Here is a 20,776-nt window from a genome sequence, read left to right on the forward strand (position 1 = left end):
GGGAAATAGTTGTTTTAGCTGCTGCCAATTCCAAACTGAGCTGAAGGACAGTCAACCAATACATCCTATGAACAGAATGTAAAGTACGTTCTCATCACATACGGCAAACATTGCATGGATTCTATGCTTTCCTACACAGAAGTGTTGTCCACACACAGGAAATGTGAAATATATGAAGCATCCATAAAATAGTTTAATTAGAAATGATGGTTTTTGCTTGGAATTATTTAACTTAGTTATCAGATTATATATAATCAAACTGTGTTGGACACTGTTGTCCACTCTGTTTAAATCACTAGTCCAGGTACATATTTCAGCTCTTGATCTTTTCAAACAAAGCCAGAAGCTCAGTGGCTGGGTTCAGACATAACATGAAACCTTAGTTTGTTTAGCTAAACCAAGGTTTTGTGTTATATCTGACTCAGATGCGAAATCAGAGTTTGATGCTGATTTGCAAGCCACAGTTTGTGCTAACTGTGGCTTCCTGTTTTGTCTGATTTCACAGACCACTGAAAAACCACACTCAGGGCCATTGCTCCACCTCAAGAGGTTACTGTACCCTAGAGATGCGATGAACTTTTGAAGCGGAGTCCTGTGCAGATGGGAAACAAAAGGAGGCAAGTGGTTCTAAAGTGTTTGCCTACTGTAGTCTGGAAGCTCAGGTCTTGGTGTGGGTTCTTAGCTATGGTTAGCTCTAACCATGTTCTCATGTTATTTTGACCCTAGCCAGTGACTTTGAAGGAATACATTACTGCCCTCTGCATTCAGCTGCAGAGCCCACTCTGGGCTCCTTGGAGGAACAGCGGAATATAAATGTAATAATAATAACAACAATAAATAATACTATGGTCTTACCAGGCTCCCGAGACTCCCAATGAACTGCAAATCCTCCTGCATTAATCATGCGGTCAGAGCGAAACCAGAAATACAAAGAGTTATGGCTGCTGAAAAGCTCTTCTGGGTGAGACGACCCACAGTATTTTCCCAGCATGTGTTCGGATGCTGATTCTCCATCATGAATCTGGAGGAAGTCAGACCTACAGCGGCTACTTTCCTCCAGTTGGAAGAATGGAAAAGTGATACGCAAGATCTAATCGGAAAGAGCAGATAACCTTTTAATTTTTTTTTCTATCTTGTGGTTCAAAGTGTATCAGCTATGGATGATTAGGTATTGTTTATACAGTTACTCTGTAAAGATCAGATAACACCTGTCTATGCAATCATATGTTTGCCAGAAAATGTGGAGATGCTCTATAATTTCCTGAGAAATCCCAGAGCAGGCAGAGGGATTAGCGAATACTAAAGGTCAAAGGAAAAGGAAAAGAGTCAGTTCTAGCCAGACAAAGAAATGGAGCAGAGGGACTTAATCCCAGAAACTCCTAATTACTGTATTTCTGTAACCGGATAGCTAACCAGGATTACACACTATCCTGTTTCAAATAACCCAATAGGGATGTGATTACAATGCTGATGACTTGAGAACTACTTTACTACAGCATAGACTAGCTCAGGGATTCTCAAACTTGGATCCACAGATGTTGGACAACAATTCCCATCATTCCCAGGTTTAGTCCAACAACATCTGGAGACCCAGGTTTGAGAACTCCTGAGCTAGCTGTTAGAGTGTTAGGCTTGAGAGTCTTAGGATCAAATTTTACCTTCACTACAAGTTTTTTAATTAGCTTTGGGCAAGCCATATTATCTTACAGCCACTTCAGACATGGGGGAATAATGTCTCACAGCCACTTCAGACGTAATGCAGAACCGGACCCGCAGTTCTGCACCTGCCTCCCCTGCTCTCAGGCCCACTTTTGGATGTTCAGGAAAATTGCCTCTCCGCAGTCAGCAAGAGTGCAGAGAGGGTGGGAGTTGGCTGTGCAGGCTTCCTTCTTGACAGAAGGACAGCCCACACAGTCAATCAGGCCGGAGGGAGGGAGAAGCATTCTCCCTCCAGTTCTGTGGAGCCAAAGCTGTGGTACCAGCATTTGGATGTAATGCTGGTGCCACAGAACTGGGAGTAAGGGTGGCGAAACTCCACTCTGACCAAAGTGGTTCAGAGTGCAGTTTGGGAAGGGAAACCATGGGTCCCTGCTCAACCTTAACTCTGGTTTCGCCAATTCGGATGCACAGCTTGGGAAACCAAAAGTGAAGGGACCACCTATGTCCGAATTCAGCCAATATATTTGCTGACTTTCTCATGTAAACAGCTTTTCTCAGAAAAGCTGATCAACTCACATGTGCAGTGTAGCATAAAATAAGAGTATTGGTGGAAGACACCGTGACAACTCCCAAGGACAGGATATCCTGGGGAAAAGGAAATTCTGCTCATGGAAGATGCCACACAATGAAGGGATTGATTGCTTTCCATAGCTAATTGACCACGGTGCTGCAAATCACTGAAAAGTGAGCTGATCTGTTACAAGGCAAACTCACTACATGGAAAAGAAACCAGAATCTTGGGTTAGGTAAGTGAATGCTCCCCCAGCAAACCTTGACAATAAACTGGGTAATTCTGACAGTTCTACCTGGACTCTCAAAAAACCTTGAAGGATTTTATCAAGGGTTCGAGAGAAACACGAAGCCCAGTTGAAGTGCCACACCTACTTCCTTGCTAGTCCTTGCCTCCCCTTCCCAAGGTCAAAGCAATCATTTTAGGCCACCTTTTAGAAGTGATCCTGCAGGGCCTCTCCTCAGCGGTAAATATAATACCATTTGCCACCAGGGATCATAAGATTTGAAGTAAAGCCTCATGATCCCCAGCTTCAAATGACTCTGTGCCCAACTGGGGGCGGAGCTGTAATAGGGCTCTCGGGTTCCAAGAAACCATGTGACCCTACCTCTGGGGCTGCCTTGCTCCTCCCTGGGGCTGCTGCTCACCTGCTGACAGAGTTTTTCCTCCCAGCAGTGTGCTCCTCCAGCCCACCACCACTTCCTGCCCATCCCCCAGTGGTGCCTCATGGTTTAGGAGTGCTACCAGCATGCGGAGGGGGGGATGTTCTAATACCCTATGCACCACTGTGCCCAACATTTGCAACTGAGCTCGTTTCCTGACTATGTGGGAACCCTCTAACACCTCTTACCCCTTCCACCTTCTCCAAGGAAAGGATTTTTGGGCTTTGGGGAGAGGATGACAGGACGTGGTGGAGGAATGGTGTGAGAACTACTTTGAGACTGGACCTGACTCAAATTGGAGCCAGTCCCTTCAAAGGGGGAAGTCTGAATGTTGAGTTCTGCCTCACAAATACTCATCTGATCCCGATCTGTAAACATGGTGAAGTAAATCATTTCGCAACTTTACCACATGGGAAAAAGAATTCAAATTCCATTAGACAATTCCTCTAATCCAGGCCTGCTCAACTTTGCCCCCTGTTTTTGGACTACAGCTCCCATAATCCCCAGCCACAATGGCCAATAGCCAGGTATTTTGGACTACAGCTGTTTTTGGATTGCCCCTGTTTTTGGACTACAGCTCCCATAATCCCCAGACATAGTGGCCAATAGCCAGGGATTATGGGAGTTGGCGGCCAACATCTGCAGGAGGGCCAATGCTCTAATCGGTCCTTTGTGGCCAAGCTGAGATCCAGAATGGATCCGGTCTCCCAGTCTAAATTTAATACTCAGTCCACTGGAATTGGTTCACATTTCTAAGGCAGTCAGGGGACTGCTAGCAGTCTATCAGTAACAATTTAGATGCCCACAAAGATAAAAATAAAGAAGTGAAATGAATCCTAGATGGCTTTACTGTTCACCTCAATTTATGGGCCATTCAAGATATTCTGGCTACATCCCCATCCCTACCCCAAAGAAGCTCATTCTTTAAATGTGTCCATAGGAATGAGTAATATTGCTGTTTTGAGTATTTACTTACATTACCAGATCAGTCCCCTCTTACCTTGTTGAAACGGGTCCGGATAACCCAAGCACAGCTGACTTGTGGAGCATACTGCTCAGCACCCGGGTTGTTTGGATAGCTGAATGAGCCTGAGAGGCCTGAAAGTGATCCTCCACAAACTACATGTGCGGGGGGGAAAGGAATAAGTTAATTCCTGCAGTGAATTATGCCTAAACACTATAGGATGGTTCTCACGATAGTCAACTGGTAAGTCAGTTCCTACTGAGCTTCAGGAGCTGTGCACTCACCCAATTTTTGGTCGTCTGTCAACAAAAACCTAAGTAGGGGGAGGGGGAAATGACTATGTGGGAAGTAAGTGCAGGCTCCTACATTCCCTCTACCCTCAATAATAAGTAAAGTAGAGTGTGCTGTCAAGTTGATTTTGACTCCTGGCACCCACAGAGCCCTGTGGTTTTCTTTGGTAGAATATAGAAGGGTTTTATCATTGCCTCCTCCCGTGCAGTATGAGATGATGCTTTTCAGCATCTTCCTATATCGCTGCTGCCTGATATAGGTGTTACCAGCAGGGATTCAAACCGGCAACCTTATGCTTGTTAGTCAAGCATTTCCACGCTGTGCCACTTAAGATATTCTGGCTACATCCAGAATATTACAATATTAACTACAATATTAAGGTGATTCGATAATATGCTGAGTTAAAGTGCTGGATGGGACGGTGCTATCGGAGCCTGTGCCCATTTTCCCCTCCTTCCACCTAGGTTTTTGCTGACAGGTGACCAAAAATAAGGAGCACACAGAGATCCCAGAGCCACGGGTCCCATTGTGAGAACAGCCCTTACATGTATAACTTGGTTAAAGTGAAACTGAATGGATATTTGTGAAGAACAGATATTTGTAAGAAAAGATTGGGAGGGAGAGAAAACCATCTCAGTGCTTCATTGTATATCTTGCTGAATCAAACACTGAACAGCAGCATTAGAAGGGATTGCTCCCTTCTGCCAGGTACTAATAGCAGTCTAATTAACTACTAGCAGTTTAAAACACATCATGAGGGAACCCAGTGGAAACACTAGTGACCAAACAGCCTAAGGGGGAAAGTGTGCCTAACAACAACCATAAAGCAGTCCAAGATAATATATTGTAACAGTCATTGGCAAAAGTAACAAAGACTGTACAGTTCTTGCCTTCTTTGTTAGGTTCGGAGAAAACTGCTCATTTATGCCAGGAGCGGAGCCAGGCGGGCAGTGGCCCTTGTGCGGCTGCCACCACAGCCCCCTGGCCCCACCCCCCGTGTCTGATATCAGACGCACCCCGCTAGCTGTGCCCCCGCGTCTGATGTCAGATGTAGGGGCAAGGTCTCCCTTCCAAATGGGGCCGCGCAGGGAGAGTCGCTATGGCTGCGCTGACAAATGCAGTGCGGGCTGATTTCGGCTGCAAACAGGGCTGCATGGCTCCATTTGGAACCAAAATAACATCCCTGCGTCTGACGTCAGATGCGGGGGGGGGCGTGTTTGGGGCCACACTTGCGGCCCCTGATTGGACACGGCCCAGGTTCTTTGAACCCGTTTGCCCAATGGTGGCTCCGCCCCTGTGTACAACCAAATCTGCTTGAACACACGCAACGGATTCCATCTACCACAAATGGACAGTGACAATGATACCCATCCTTATGTAGAGATAGGCATTTCAAAAGGCGATCTACTAATGTGGAAGTTTAAAAGTGCTTAGTTGAAGAAGCCAGAGGTCAGTAGCTTTATGAGACCATATGGGGCCCTACTAGGCCCTAATTCTTGCTGTGGTGAAAGCATCTGCATTAGTGGAGCCATAGTGCATCAAACTGCAGGATAGCAGCCCCCTTTTCCACCTGCTCTAGCAAGCTGCCAGAGTGGTACAGAGAGTAAGGATCAAACTAGACAGGCACATGGAGTGGGGGACTGGTCCTGGTTAAGACTCTGGCACACAGAGGTGCACTTAGGTGATTTTGGAGCCTGGACCTAAATGCCTTTGGAGGCCCCCCACTACAAGTTAAGCATCATTTTTTAACACGTAGGTTTTTGAGAGCACAAGCCACACCATCCAAGACAGACTAAAGAGGATTTGGGGGGGCCCAGGGGTGTGTGGAGGCCCTGGACTTAGGGGTAAGAGTGCCTCTGCTGGCACACAAGGAAGAGAAAGTTAACTCTTGCCCTTCATGACATCTTCCTATGAAAATCCATCTCCCCAATGGCTATCTGCTCCCAAAGTGGTTATTTGCAAAAAAAAAAAAAAAAAAAAAGGTAGCCACTTCACAGGTGGTATTTTTTGGTGGGGAAACTGTGGGAAAGGAAAGAGTTAACTTCCACCCCCCATTACCCCATGATCCTCATCAGGACTGACACCATGGCTGTTTTGAGAGAAAGAAGAGATGCTTCTGTTAAGAAGCACACCTCTTTAGCATGCATTTGCATGCATGTTTAGTTTAATCCTAAGGCCCATGTTCTGCTCCTAGAATCTCCACATCCAGCACCTTAAGCTGTGCTGTTCATTTACCTCGTTGGGGTGTCTCACACTGAGATCCAGTCCAAGTACTCGTACATTCACAAAAGTAGCCATTCACCCCATCAATGCAGCTTCCCCCATGCTGACAAGGATTGCTGGAGCACTCATCCATGTTTTCTGTACAGTTGGTGCCAGTCCAGCCAGGATCACACACACAGTTATAGCCAGAGGGTGTGGCCTGCAGACATTAACCACATGAAAGAGAAACTCAGCAAGCATGAATCAACTACCATACTAGCATAACCCAGTCTGCGATTGTGGCTTCTAGAGCACATGCTTGCTATCGTAGCCTAAATTAAGTCCAACCTCAGCTTTCAGAACATCATTACAAACTAGCCTAATGCACAACTCACAACAAAAGCCAAATCAATGCTGAATTTAGCCCATGGTAGCCCATGAATAGAACTAGCTCAGCATTGGCTACAGCAGCCAATCCCATATGATTTCAATGTGCTGCAAGCATAAAAAATTGATACTTCCATAGATTTTCCTAAACACTCAAAATATATCTCAGTAACCTTTACAAAAATCCTGTCTGGAAGAATTTATTATTATTATTATTATTATTATTATTATTATTACTACTACTACTACTACTACTACTACTACTACTACTACATTTATAAACCGCCCCATCCAAAGGCTCTGGGCGGTGTACAACAACTTTAAAAAGACATAAAAACACACAATTCAAAACACAGTGCTAAAAACAATATTAAAACAACTCAAAAACAATTAAAACCATTTAAAACCAATTAAAATACATTAAAAAACACGTTACAAACCTTGGAAGGCCAGGCCAAACAAATAAGTTTTTAGGGCTCTCTTAAAGGCCTACAGCGAGCCTAAACTGCAGGTATCTGCCAGGAGTGCATTCCATAGACCAGGAGCAGCTACAGAAATGGCTCGGTTCCGAGTCGCCACCAGACGTACCGGTGGTAACTGGAGACGGATCTCTCCAGATGACCTCAATGAGCAATGGGGATCATACTGAAGAAGGCGCTCTCTAAGGTAGCTTGGACCCAAGCCATTCAGAGCTTTAAAAGTAATAACCAGCACTTTGTATTTTGCCCGGAAACATATTGGCAGCCAGTGCAACTGTATTAAGACAGGTATAATATGGTCTCTCCAGGTTACCCCAGAGATCAATCTGGCTGCTGCATTTTGAACTAACTGAAGTTTCCGAACTACAAAGGCAACCCCACGTAGAATGCATTGCAGTAGTCAAGCCTGGAGGTTACCAGCTGATGCACCACTGTTTTGAGATCGTTCTCTTCAAGGAATGGACTCAGCTGTCGAATCAGCCGAAGCTGATAGAAAACGCTCCTAGCCATGGCCTCCACCTGAGATACCAGGGTGAAGCCTGGATCCAAGAGCACTCCCAAGCTGCATACCTGTTCCTTCTCGGGGAGTGTAACCCCATCCAGCACAGGAAGGTCTAACTCATCCCTTAAATTCCGACCCTCACAATGAGCACCTCCATCTTGCTTGGATTCAGCTTCAATTTGTTATCCCTCATCCAGCCCGTTACTGCCTGTAGGCAGGCATTTAGGGAATGAATGCCATTTGAGGAGGAGGAAGAGAAATAGATTTTAGTGTCATCAGCATACTGATAACACCCTGCACCAAATCTCCTGGTGACCTCACCCAGAGGTTTCATGTAAATATTAAAAAGCATTGGTGATAGAATGGAACCCTGAGGGACTCCATATAATAGCTCCCATTTTAAAGAGGAACTGTCACTAAGCTCCACCATCTGGAATCTTCCTGAGAGATAGGAGCAGAACCACTGCAAAGCAGTACCTCCTATCCCCAGTTCCCCCAGGCGATCCAGAAGGATACCATGGAATTATCCTAACATTATCTAAAGAGACTAAGGCTGGGAGATAATGACTTTTCTAAAGCCTTCTAACATTCAAAACATTTTAGCCATATATTGTTTAAGCCACAACCATATCAGTGAAGTGGGACTGGAATCCAGGATTCCAGGATTCCTGCTTCTCAACTCATTCCCTTTACCTCTGTGCTATATGGTCATATGAAAACACATAGTCATATGACTTAGTTATCCAAACAGCTGAGATCAACAGTTTTAGGAATGGACCCAAGTTAGTTCATCAGCCAGCTGGGGTGATCAGTAGCATCTGTGGGAACGAATGTTCATTGCGATAATTGGCCAGGTATACACTCCTAGAGGTGGAAAATAGATGATAGCATTGTAGCACTTTCAGCCTTATCATGCTTTTATTGTCCTCCTGACCATCAGGCCTGCCATGGCCAAATGTGCAAAGGTGTTTTAAACGCTCTTAAAAGTTCTAAAAAGACAAAAACTTCTATAAAATTCTATCAGTGTTGTCAGAGGAATGGAAATGAAAATTGGCAGGAATGTCCCCCAAAGATTACTCCATGGAGAGCAGTAGTAGTTCTTTTATTGCAGCCATAGGCCAAACAAAAACAAAGGTGACAATAACACAGCAGTTCAGAATTACAATAAGTGGAACAAATATAACAATACATACAGGTAAGACTAAAACTACCATAAGATCAAACTTATAAAAGACTGTGGCGGGATGTCTGTCTCATCGCCCCATAAATAAATTTGGCTACCACTTTGGTGACTTCATCATTGGTATCAGCTTGGAGAGAGTACAACAGTTTGTTCATCGTTACCCTAGCCCTGATCTTAATTTTAACCGTTTCCTCTGAGCAAAAATGACTGCAGTTTTACCCTAATCATTTTTTTGGGAGGGAGGCGGGTAGGGATAAAGAAGGGGTGATATACATTTTATACAGGAAAGCTGTAAGTGCAACAATGCTCTCTATTTTCCATCTAGGGGGCAGACTTTGTCAAAAACCACAATGAACGGTCGTCCCAAGATTGTACCAGGCCCCAGTCTGTGGGCCTGGCCCATGAATCAGGTTTGTCATAATCCTTGCCTTGGTCCATCTGGTGGGCCACTGTGTGAAACAGGATGCTGGACTACTAAATGGGTCTTGGGCCTGATCCAACAAGGCTGTTCTTATGAGTCAACACATCACTGGATCTTATCACGGGTCAGTAGTTTAATAAGTATTTTTACCAACCGAAAATCTGAGTTGTTAATACAGCATCAAATACTTACAAGACACTGTCCATTTAGACAAGGGTTGTGACTTTGACAGATATTGCTCAGAGCAAGGCATCCATTTGGTCCATAGCCATTCCCAGTGTATCCAGCTGGGCAGACACAGCTAGGCAAAGGGCCTGCAGAAAAGCAATCAAAACAATCAAAACGATGAATTTCATCAGGGAAGCTATGCATGATTTGGTTACCTTGGGCAGAATCCGGACTAAAATTGTCATAACTAAGTCCCATTGAAATTAATGGGACTCAGTCATGACTAATTTGTTTCATTGATTTCAGTAGTACTTCGTCATGACTCACTAGTCCGGATGCTGTTCCTTTATGCTAAAGGTTAGGAGCAACAGCATGAACATCCATCAACTGAAAGGTTTCTGTTTTGCTTTGGAGAGGAGAACGGGTCTTGTGATAGCAAGAATGACTTGTCCCCTTAGCTAAGCAGGGTCTGCCCTGGTTACAAATGAATGGGAGACTAGAAGTGTGAGCACTGTAAGATATTCCCCTCAGGGGATGGAGCCACTCTGGGAAGAGCAGAAGGTTCCAAGTTCTCTCCCTGGCATCTCCAAGATAGGGCTGAGAGAGATTCCTGTCTGCAACCTTGGAGAAGCCGCTGCCAGTCTGTGAAGGCAACACTGAGCTAGATAGACCAGTGGTCTGACTCAGTATATGGCAGCTTCCTATGTACCTATGTTCATTTCTGACATGGGTTGCAGGACATGGCCTACAACTCACGTAAGGTGCAGGACTGATTTAAGCCAATTTAACCCAGTTTATTTGGACAAAACTGATTTGAAATCCAAATGCTCAAGATAAACAGTGCATGTAATCAATTATTTAAATAACAGAGCTATGAATGGGGTGGGGTGGGGGGAGAACCAGAATCTCAATGTAGGCAATATTTTGGGGGTGGTTAGTCAGGCAAGACCACCTTAAGTGGTGCAGCGGGGAAATGCTTGACTAACAAGCAGAAGGTTGCCAGTTCAAATCCCCGCTGGTATGTTTCCCAGACTATGGGAAACACTTATATCAGGCAGCAGCGATATAGGAAGATGCTGAAAGGCATCATCTCATACTGCGTGGGAGGAGGCAATGGTAAACTACCATTCTACCAAAGACAACTCTGTGGGCGCCAGGAGTCGAAATTGACCTGACGACACACTGTACTTTAGCCAGGCAAAACCTGTTAGCTTCATTTAACCTACAGAAATGTAGGCCTTGCAAAATGTAATCTTAATTATTTGTCTGAAGATCTGCTTGTCTGCTGTAACCTTCAGTCGGGATCTGGTGGGGCGTGGGGCAGGAGGAAGTAGGAGCACTTACGCCGAAATAGATGAGGGGCCAGTTACCAAGGAAGGCCTGTGCTGGTGAGTGTCCATGTACTTACTTACTTACTCCATGTGAGTAGGGAGTGCTACTGGGGGTTGTGTGAATGTAACTAACTCTCTTTGGTGGAGTTAAACAAACCTCTGAGGCCTGTTTGTGTGAAGCCTGGATGCCCTTTTCTTGCAGCCCAGATGCTTGTGAACATGACACCTTCTTCATAGGTTCCTCTTCTCCGCTTACAGCAAATACACTCGTAGGGAGCCCACCAGCTGGCTATGTCTCCTGCACCAATGCATCCACTAACCACACCGAGTTTGTCCTCAAAGGGCAGCACAGAATGCAGAAGAGTTTCTCCCTGTGGTTGGAAACCTTTGCCATAGGAACACAGGAAGCTGCCTCATACTGAGTCAGACCATTGGTCCATACTAGCTCAGTATTTACCACAAGAGCTGGTCTTGTGGTAGCAAGCATGACTTGTCCCTTTAGCTAAGCAGGGTCTGCCCTGGTTGCATTTGAATGGGAGACTAGAAGTATAAGCACTGTAAGATATTCCCCTCGGGGGATGGAGCCGCTCTGGGAAGAGCAGAAGGTTCCAAGTTCCCTCCCAGGCAGCATCTCCAAGATAGGGCTGAGAGAGATTCCTGCCTGCAACCTTGGAGAAGCCACCGCCAGTCTGTGAAGACAATACTGAGCTAGGTAGACCAATGGTCTGACTCAGTATATGGCAGCTTCCTATGTTCCTCTGTCTATGTCCTATGTCTACATTGACTGGCAGCAGCTCATGTCCCAAACCCCAATTGGTTTGAGACGTGCTTTGGGTCTCCTCTCAAAATTTTGCTCCCAAGAGTCCATTGAGATTAATTATGGAAAAACCAAAGTTCTTGTCTTTGCCAAACGACCTAGGCAATATTGTTGGTCCATCAATGGCCACAGGATTGCACAGGTCAACTCCTTCAAATATCTAGGAGTGGTTTTTCAGTCATCAGGTTCACGCAATGCCCACCTCAAATCCACATTGCTGATGGCACAGTCAACCACGAACCTTATTACCTCTTTTCATTTCTCGAGGGGGGCTTCTTACATCCCCGCTGCAGTTAAACTGTTTGTATCTAAAGTCTACTCCCAAGTGCTGTATGGAGCCCAAATAGGACCTGTCAGCAACTTTATGGCTTTAGAAACCCTGCAGTCTAAATTTCTGAGATCTATATTGTTAGTCCCCCGATGCGTGCCCAATGCTGCGCTTAGACGAGAGGTGGGTATGATTAGAATGGAAACTTGCTATTGGAGGACTATCATATTATTTTGGTTAAAATTTGTCTTCTCTTGGGTAGGACTGGCCCCCCTTATTAAGACTGATTGTTTCCGATTTAAGTGGCAGACCCAAATTGCTGACAAATTGGCTCACTATGGTTTCTCTCAGGATGAGATTATAAAATTGGGATACGATCGTGCCAGGATTGAGATTAAACAACGTATCATGGACATGGAACTGCAGGAAGAAGTCGCTTCTCTGCCTAAGAATATCTTTCTAGGAGACCAAATCTTCAACACTAAACCAGCTAGCTATCTAAGTCTAGTTACCATCCCCAAATTTAGACGTGCTCTGACGCTTGCCCGTCTTAATGCGCTTCCATCTGCTGTTATGGAGGGAAGATTTAAAGGTACCCCTTTTTCTGCTCAACTTTGCCCTTGCGGGTCTGGTCAAGTGGAGACAATTGCGCATGCCATACTTTATTGTAACTTTTATAGGGACATCCGCTTAAGATTAGTGTCCCCTTTGCTGCAATGTTTTTCCGGGCACTTGGATGACTTCTATTTGAAGTACTTATTGTCCAGTTCTGATGACAACTTAATCATCAAAATGGCAAGGTATTGTCATATCATTTGCACCATCCGCTCAGGTTTTTAATAATGTTCTGTTCTTTTCTTTCCTTCCCCTGTGATTCCTGTTTCATGATTGCAATGGAGGGTGCTCTGCTTAATAAGGTTTTCAGTCAGACCTATTTGGAGTTCACCATAACTGTTCTAATTTTAACTTGGTACTATTGTGTTATAATCTGTCCATTTTATTATGCTGAGTCTCTTTTCTTATATGTAAGCATGTAAGTATGTATGTTTTAGCTATGCACTGGTCCATGACCGTAATAAAGGACTGACTGACTGACTGGCAGCAGCTCTCCAAGGTTTTAGGCAGGAGTCTCTCCCAGCCCTACCTGCAGATGCCCGGGATTGAACCTGGAACCTTCTGCATGCAAGCAGCATATGCTCTACCTCTGAGTTACAGCCCCATCCCTTAAGGGGAATATCTTACGGCCAACAGTGCTCACATGTAGTCACCCATCCAAATGCAAACCAAGGCAAACCTTGCTTAACAAAGGGGACAATTCATGTTTGCCACTGCACAACCAACTCTCCTCCCACAACTAGACAGCCACATTTTAAAAAGTAGAAGAAGCAGGAAGCCAAGAGAGAAGGAACTCACTGAGCTCTGTGATCAGAGAGGGAGCCAGGCATCTCAGACAAAGAAGAAATGACCCCCTTCTCTCTCACTGAAGCCAAGGGCATAGCTTTCTCCACTGTCCTTTCTCACATGTGCATAGCAATGACCGTGCGCTGTGTAAAAATTCCCAGTTGTATCTTCTTAGCAATGTCTTTGAAGTGGCATATCATCAAGAGCCCACTGGAGGCCAGCTCCAACCCCTTTCGCAAAGCAAGTTTCTATGGGTGTTTGTCTGTTTGTTTTAGGAGCAGTATTACCTGGTAAACTGGTACATGCAGCAAGTGGGTGGCAGCCTCCGTTGTTTACTGAGCAAACATCAACCTGAGTGCACACTTTCCCATCACCTTCATAACCTGATTAAGAAAAATAAAAAGAGTTACCAAGCAAGCACTGTTATCCTATGACAGTGCCGTGCAGTTTGATAAGATGAGACAGAACAGTGATGAGTGAAGCTGTCCTTATGCCAGAGGCACATTCCTTCCAGTTTTATCCTCCCAAGAAGCCTCACTCCAATTCACTGACATCAGCACAAACCATTTATGTTAATCTGGTGTATAAATCAGTGCAGACTGGGGTGATCAGAACCAAGTCTTATGACCTGGTATGAACGGTTGCACTTTGTACTTCCACAGCTTCCCGGGATCTCTGCCACATGACTGCAAGACTGGTAACAACCCAAGATGCAACATGGATGCAGCAGCCAGGGGTGGCCCTTTCATGAGGCAAGGTGAGGCAACTGTCTCTGGTGGCAGGTTATTGGAGCGCTCGAAGGACAGTGAGAAGCCCTTCACTGCCGCCATCAGAGCAGCTTCTCGGGACCAATCTGACCCTTGTTAGCTTTGCAAGGAGTGCTTCTCCCTCACACGATTGGCAAAGTTTGCAAGAAGCATGAAGGGAGAAGAAGAGGCCGCTGCCAACCTTTCCTCCCCACGCATCCCCCACATTCCTCCCCACACATCTTTCCAAGCCTACAAAGGTCAGTTTTGAAAGGGAGATGGCTACCCTTTCAAGTCAGATTGGGGGTCTCATCTCAGGCACTGCAATACCTTGGCCACTTCGGCAAGCATTGGCATCCAAGATGTGCAAGGCCTGATGTTGGATGAAAAACTGATAGCCTTCCTCCCCATTGACTCCCTTTTGGCTGTGGCAAATGCGAAGGGCTGCAGATACCATTATAATAACAATCATGGAGCTGAATGATGACCTCTGCCACGCATGGGAGAAGGCAATACCAGACAACAACAAAGGGGGCCCATGGGAAATGGTAAAGGCGGAGCCAGGGAGCCAGGATGGCAGCAGGAACCTGGGGGTGACTGTCCACTATGCCAATGCCCATCTGCTGCCCTCTACTGGTAGCAACCCTGCAAAGGGAGATAACCTGGCTGTTGACCAGGTTGGAAGGGTCACTGTCTCTCCATTCCTCGGGCAGGCACTCCCCACAAAGATAACCTGCAGAACAGCTGTGAATGCAAGGAGCCAAGTATGGGGAGGGTATATAGGTGCGAGCCCAGAAGGCTGCAACTTTAACAGCCCACAGACAAGCTGTTACAATAAACTTTGGGCGTGTCCCAACTCCTTTATGGGCTTGTAAGAGATGGAGCCACCTCCCTGGACCCCGAGCCTGATAGAAGCTGGTACAGGATCCTCTCTTGATACTGGGACCTGGCAACTCTTAAAGGAAGGTTTTCCATCTTGTTCCCTAACAAATATAACTGGAGCTGTTATAAAACCAGCAGTTCGATGGTAAAAAGGAAATCTTTCCATGCACCATGGCTTTTAGGAAAGATGGAATTCAGCTCTACCAAACTATATGCTGCAAGTGAGAGCAATGCAGAGTCAGCCCATTATTTACCTGGTGGACAATGACCACAGTAGAAAGATCCCATGGTGTTGATACACTGAACCATTGGGGCAGTTGAACAGCCTCCATTTTCTGTCTCGCACTCATTCACATCTTGGCAGCTGTAGCCATTTCCTTGCCACCCTGTGGAAAGATAGATGATAAAAAGAGAAGGAGAAGCGAGGAGGGTGGAGGGCAGGATGCCTCCTTCTTGCATCTCCAGAAGATTAGGCAGCTATGGCCAAATTAGACATTGACCTGAACCATGTGAATGGGGCAGGCATGCTTGCGAGAAATTCAGCACCATATTTCCATGCATATATCCTGTGGATTATACAGTTGTGTGTATTCTATGGAGGGGTGTGTGTGCAGGGACTTGGGTGTGTATTCAGGGCATAGAATTTTATTTTTACTAGTCCCCCCCCCGGCCGCACTGCCACCCTTTGCCTTTCCCCTCCTGCCGCCGCCACCACTCCCTAGCCTTCTTGCCTGCCTTGCCTCTCGCCAGTTGCTTGCTGCCACAAATTGCCCATTCCCAGCCAACTAGCCCCTTCGCTGCCCCTGCCTTGCTGCTCCCTGCTGCTGGGCCACCTGCTGCCATGGCTCAAGCTGGCTGGACAAGTTCTCTCCTCTCTTGGTCAGCTGAGAGAGGAGAAACCCCATCCAGCCAGCTCACGCCACGGCAGCATTTTAAATTGCCCCACCCCACGATTTTTTTTAAAAAGCCACTGGGGATTGGGAAGATGTCTGAGCATCGGTGGCAGGCAGAGGCAGGAGGAGTGTCCCAGCTGGTGTGGGAGGCCAGGGTGGGGGCAGAGAAGATGGCACAGGGTCCCACAGGTCCCCATTGGTGAATTCTTTGCCCCAGGTGAGGTGGCAGCATGGAGGCTCTCCTATCTGAGGAGCCGGCTGCCGCTGAGCCAGGTCCAGATGCACTGCTAATGCTGCCGCCCCGTGCAGAGCCTGGCAGTGCAGGGGCTCTCCTGACAGGGAAACTGCTTCCATGCTGGGAGTGGACGTGCCAACTGGGTGTGCAGCTAGACTGTCCCTCTGTCTTGCGGCCTGCCACCGCTCCTCATGCCACTCAGTGGGGCTCCCCCTGATGATGCACAGGTGGGTCCTCTGGGACCCAGTCTGGCTCTGAGGAGGAAGGGTCTGATGTTGAGACTGAGGCGCCCCCTCAGCCTAGCCGGTCACTTCTTCTGATGCGCAGGATTGAAGTGGGGTGGATGATGGTGGTGGGCCACCAGCGGCCCCAGTAGGTCTGCCAATACCAAAAAGGCCCAAGACAGTGTCCAGGATGTCAGAGACCAAGCAGAGCAGCGATGTTTGGTAGCATTTTGAAATCCCTCAAAATGCCCCAACCACTGCTTGCTGTGTTCATTGCAGGGCACAAATCAGTCGGGGGAAGGATGTCAAGCATCTGGGGACGACCTCCATGTGGCGACACATGCAGCGGTGTCATCTAGCTCTCTTTTCCTCTGCTGATGGCGCTAGTGCACCTAGTGTGGTGCGACTGGCGCTGGCAAGGGCCGTGCAAAGGCTTCCTTGAAGCATGGCATGCTGCCAGACGAGCATCCTGGTCATGTGAACCCATGTCTCCTCACCCACCTCATCGGGGAAATGATGGCCACTGACGATCAACCATTTCAGTCGGTCGAGAACCCCGGCTTCCATCAAATAATCCAGACACTCGCACCCAGCTACATGATCCCCTCAAGAACCACATGCAGCTGGAGTGTGGTTCCCTCCCTGGACATGAGATGCAGGGAGCTCATGTCAGCCACGCTATGTGCAGCATTGCCTGGCACTAGCACCCATTTCTCCACTGATCTCTGGAACAATGTGAGTGGAAGGCACGCTGCTTTCCTGGCCCGACTGCTCACTGGTGGTGCCCGGAGAGAGAGGGAACTTCCAGTGCTGCCTCTGCATCCAATGCGTCCCACACCGCATTTCAGCTCAGGTTGGCCATACTGCACGTGGAGAACTTGGATGGCAAGCACATCAAGGAAGAGTTGGCAGCTGTCCCTTGCTGCCAAATTGAGGAGTGGATAGGTGGGTTGCCACACCTCAGCTGGGGCTTTATTGTGACAGACAATGGCTCCAATGTAACAGTAGTGGTAGAGTTGGAGTGTGTGAACATCCGCTGCATGGCACACACGCTCCACCTCGGTCAAGGAGGCTAAGGCATCCAGGGCACAGAGCTGTCCACTTCAGGGTGCTCTTGCTGCCATGGATGAACTTGAGGACAAGGCCCACAAGGTTGTAGCTCACTTCCACCAGGGTGAGAAGTCCAGGCACTTGCTCCACGAGTGGCAACGTGAGCATAGCCTTCCTCACCATCTCATCCCCTTGGATGTAGATACCTGGTGGAACTCCACCTTCCTCTTGTTCCAGCGCCTGTTGGAGCAGGAGGTGGCCTAAATGACCTGTCAAGGAACAAGGCCTTGAGCGTGTGCGACCTCTCTGACTCGGAGTGGAAGCTCATGTCCAAGATGGTGTCGGTACTGGAGCCCTTCTTGTTTGCAACGAAAACGCTGTGTGCCAATGCCACTCCTCTGAGCCAGGCACTGCCAGCAGATATTCTCCTGTAAAAGCTGATGGGTGAACTTCGGACCCCTCTGACCACACCAGAGGGGTGTGTGCTGGATGGATGGCTGAGGACTGGGGTTGTTGACAGGCTGGTTGGAGTGTTGGGTGACAGAAAGAAGTATGTCCTGGCTTATCTCTGAGACCCGACCATCAAGGGCAATGTTGTTTGAGTGGATAACTTGCCTAGGTGGAGGGACCTCCTGGTTGACAGAGTTAGAGAGGAGTGTATGCGACCTACACCCAGTAGCAGTGTAAGTGGCCCTTTCTCTCCCACCCCTTCCCCTTCCAGGTCTAGCAACGGGGCAGTGCCAACGCAGCAGGCAGTTCCTCCAGCTAAATCAGTCTAGTGGTTTAAGTTGGGGGGTGCCTTGATGCCTTACCCAGTGCACAGGAGGCTTAGCTCCCCCCCCCCCGGAAGCCACAAGCCGGTGGGGTCCATGGGGTTTTTTTTAGGATTTTTTTTTAATTTTTGCCTTCTCTTCATTGAGAAACAGCACCCACAAGTTCACACACAGGCCACTAGGTCAGGTCACACAGGCTGGATATCTTCTCAATGGACTCTATCCATTCAATGAAAAAAAGGCAAAAATAAAAATAAAAATCTTAAATATCCATGAACCCCACAAGACTTGGACTTCTGGGGGCGGGGAGTGGTGGCCCAATGTGCCTTGCCCCCAAACCCACTTTGGGGTGCCCAGGCACCCCCCAAGGGGGCAGACTCAAATCCCCGATAGTCCCTATGGGGAAAATGCAAAAATTTGAAAAATCTTCATTAAAAATCACAAGAGTGTCCGATTACTTTGGAGTTTGGGTGGTAGTTGGTACCTATGGGTGCCTACCACCCACCACAGTGTTGTACCCCTTGGTGCCCTGTATAGGTAATGATAGGTTGGTTTGTGTCCCCATTATATCCTATGTGGAACTGGTTTGAGTTGGGTTCAAATTCAAACCAAACTGGGGGGGGGGGTGTTTTCAAGCAAAACCAAAACTGAACCTACCCACCCCAGTTAGAGGTCAGTTCAACTTTGAACCAAACCACCCAAACTGGTTTTCTGCACACCCCTAGCAGGCAGCAGAAATTAGAGCATGAAAGGAGGAAGTGGGAGGGCTGGTGTAGGAGGCAGGAGGGCAGACTTTGCAAAAGTATTTGCAAGTTTGAACTAAATGGTTTCCCTGCAATCACTGCAAAGTGAGTCAGCATACAGAAGGACAAGTGCAAGATGAGCCAGCATTAACTTATTAATAGAGTTAACTCTTGGAATTCACTGCCTCACGATGTGGCAGATTGGAACATTTGTAGATGGTGGGTCTATCTGTGGCCTTCTCCAGGCATAGCTTTCTTTAAGCAGCTGAATAATCGTGCCAACTTTATTCATCCTGTGATGCAGCCCATTCAGTCACTGATGTGCTACAGTCTGCCCAGGTGAAGAATGTGCATTCTTCCCTCTTGATCCTTGCCTCTACCTCCCCACCAGTGTTCCCTCTAAGGGTTAGAGGTTCCCCCACACACAAGTTTTTTGATGTCCGCTCAGTTAATTTTAGATTCCGCTCAGGTTGAATCAGGAAGGCCCCATTCTGAATGCACGTGCGCACACACACTGTCTTGATACTGCCACCCAGAACAAAACTCATTCCACACATAGATTAAAAAAAATTAGAGAGAACAGTGAAACTGCTCCCCACCCTTTCTCTGTTGTCACCCCTGTACTGAATTTCAGCCTGTAAGTGCCTCGGGGCAGAGCTCTATCCTCTTGAACCTCATAAGGCACCAGTCACATAGATGATGCTAGATCAGAGCTGCACAACTTTGGCCTTCCAGGTGTTCTTGGACTACAAATCCCATCATCCCCAGTCATAGTGGTCACTAAGCAGGGATTGTGGGAGGCAAAGCTGGAGGTCTGAAGTTGTTCAGCCCTGTGCTAGGTGAATGAATGAATGAATGAATGAATGACGCCAACATTGAAATGGATTTACCTGGAACTCTCAGGATCTTAAAATGAATACGTCAAATATTACTCACCTGCTGGACAAGGACCACAGAAATAAGAGCCCAGAGTGTTGTAGCACTGCACAGGAGGATTCAGTGAGCAGGGAGGTTTGGGGAGGCTACATTCATCAATATCAGCACTGCAAGCAGGACTCCCAGGTGGAGACATCCAGCCAGCCTCACAGACACAGCTGTATTTTGGCTGCCAAGTCAGAACAGTAGGAATTAGGGCAATCCTGAAAATGACTCCAAATGCAACACAAGGAGCTGCTCTTAATAAGCCAAGGGACAATTTCTAATTTCAAGCCAAACACAGTGATTTGCTTTTACACAGTCCCACTCCATTGACTGCATCATTTCCCCTCGCCTTTTCCATCACCAGCAATGGAGATTTAATGTGTGTTAGCAGCAGGAGATATTGTTAGCATATTAGGCAAGGGAAACCTGCAATTTACTCAGAATAAGCCAGAGAATGACCAGCAATCATGAAATCAGCCTAAATATTGTTAAAAGCAATCAGTGCAGCCTGCTCTGCATTTTAAGGGAAAGAGACGGATACAAACCATAATCTGCAAGTAAACTGGGACTGTTTTCTCTTTGGCAAACTGTGTTATAGTCAGAGAAAGCTTAAGGCACAAAAAGAACTCATTCAAATATGGAAACACACTCAGAGCAAGTCAAATGGTCTATAACTGAATAATTCAAATGTGGTAGCAATGGCATCAACACTGTCTTTTTAGAAGACATTGTGCCATATGAAGGATGTTTCTCTCTCTCTCTTTCTCTCTCTCTCTCTCTGTTTAATTATTCTGCATGCCTTCATTGCTTCCAAAGCTCAGGCTGCCAAACAGTTTGGTATTTTGATTTGGCAAGGACAGGGGAAGCAGAAGGCAAGAATGGAACAGAGCTGATGTTGGGGATAGGTTCGCAAGCATGGTGTAGTTGGCTGTGTAATAAAGGCCGTCATCAGGGGGGTGGGGAGGAGGAGAGAGAAAGGAGGAAGATTCCTATCCCTAGCCAG

At 47.0% G+C, this 20,776-nt stretch overlaps 1 protein-coding gene across 1 annotated transcript in view; it reads right to left on the bottom strand.

Annotated features, from left to right (window-relative positions):
* Positions 1-20,776, bottom strand: part of CUBN (cubilin) — a 231,537-nt gene that overhangs the window by 178,891 nt on the left and 31,870 nt on the right. Inside the window, exons 8-14 of the mRNA XM_053264705.1 lie at positions 19,789-19,957; positions 15,189-15,320; positions 13,594-13,689; positions 9,514-9,635; positions 6,383-6,569; positions 3,893-4,011; positions 856-1,090 (exon numbers count right to left, since the gene is read on the bottom strand). Coding sequence (XP_053120680.1) covers positions 856-1,090; positions 3,893-4,011; positions 6,383-6,569; positions 9,514-9,635; positions 13,594-13,689; positions 15,189-15,320; positions 19,789-19,957 — 1,060 coding nt within the window. The remainder of the gene's footprint in view (positions 1-855; positions 1,091-3,892; positions 4,012-6,382; positions 6,570-9,513; positions 9,636-13,593; positions 13,690-15,188; positions 15,321-19,788; positions 19,958-20,776) is intronic.

Source organism: Hemicordylus capensis, chromosome 6 (genome assembly GCF_027244095.1).
Source record: "Hemicordylus capensis ecotype Gifberg chromosome 6, rHemCap1.1.pri, whole genome shotgun sequence".
Taxonomy (NCBI): Eukaryota; Metazoa; Chordata; class Lepidosauria; order Squamata; family Cordylidae; genus Hemicordylus; species Hemicordylus capensis.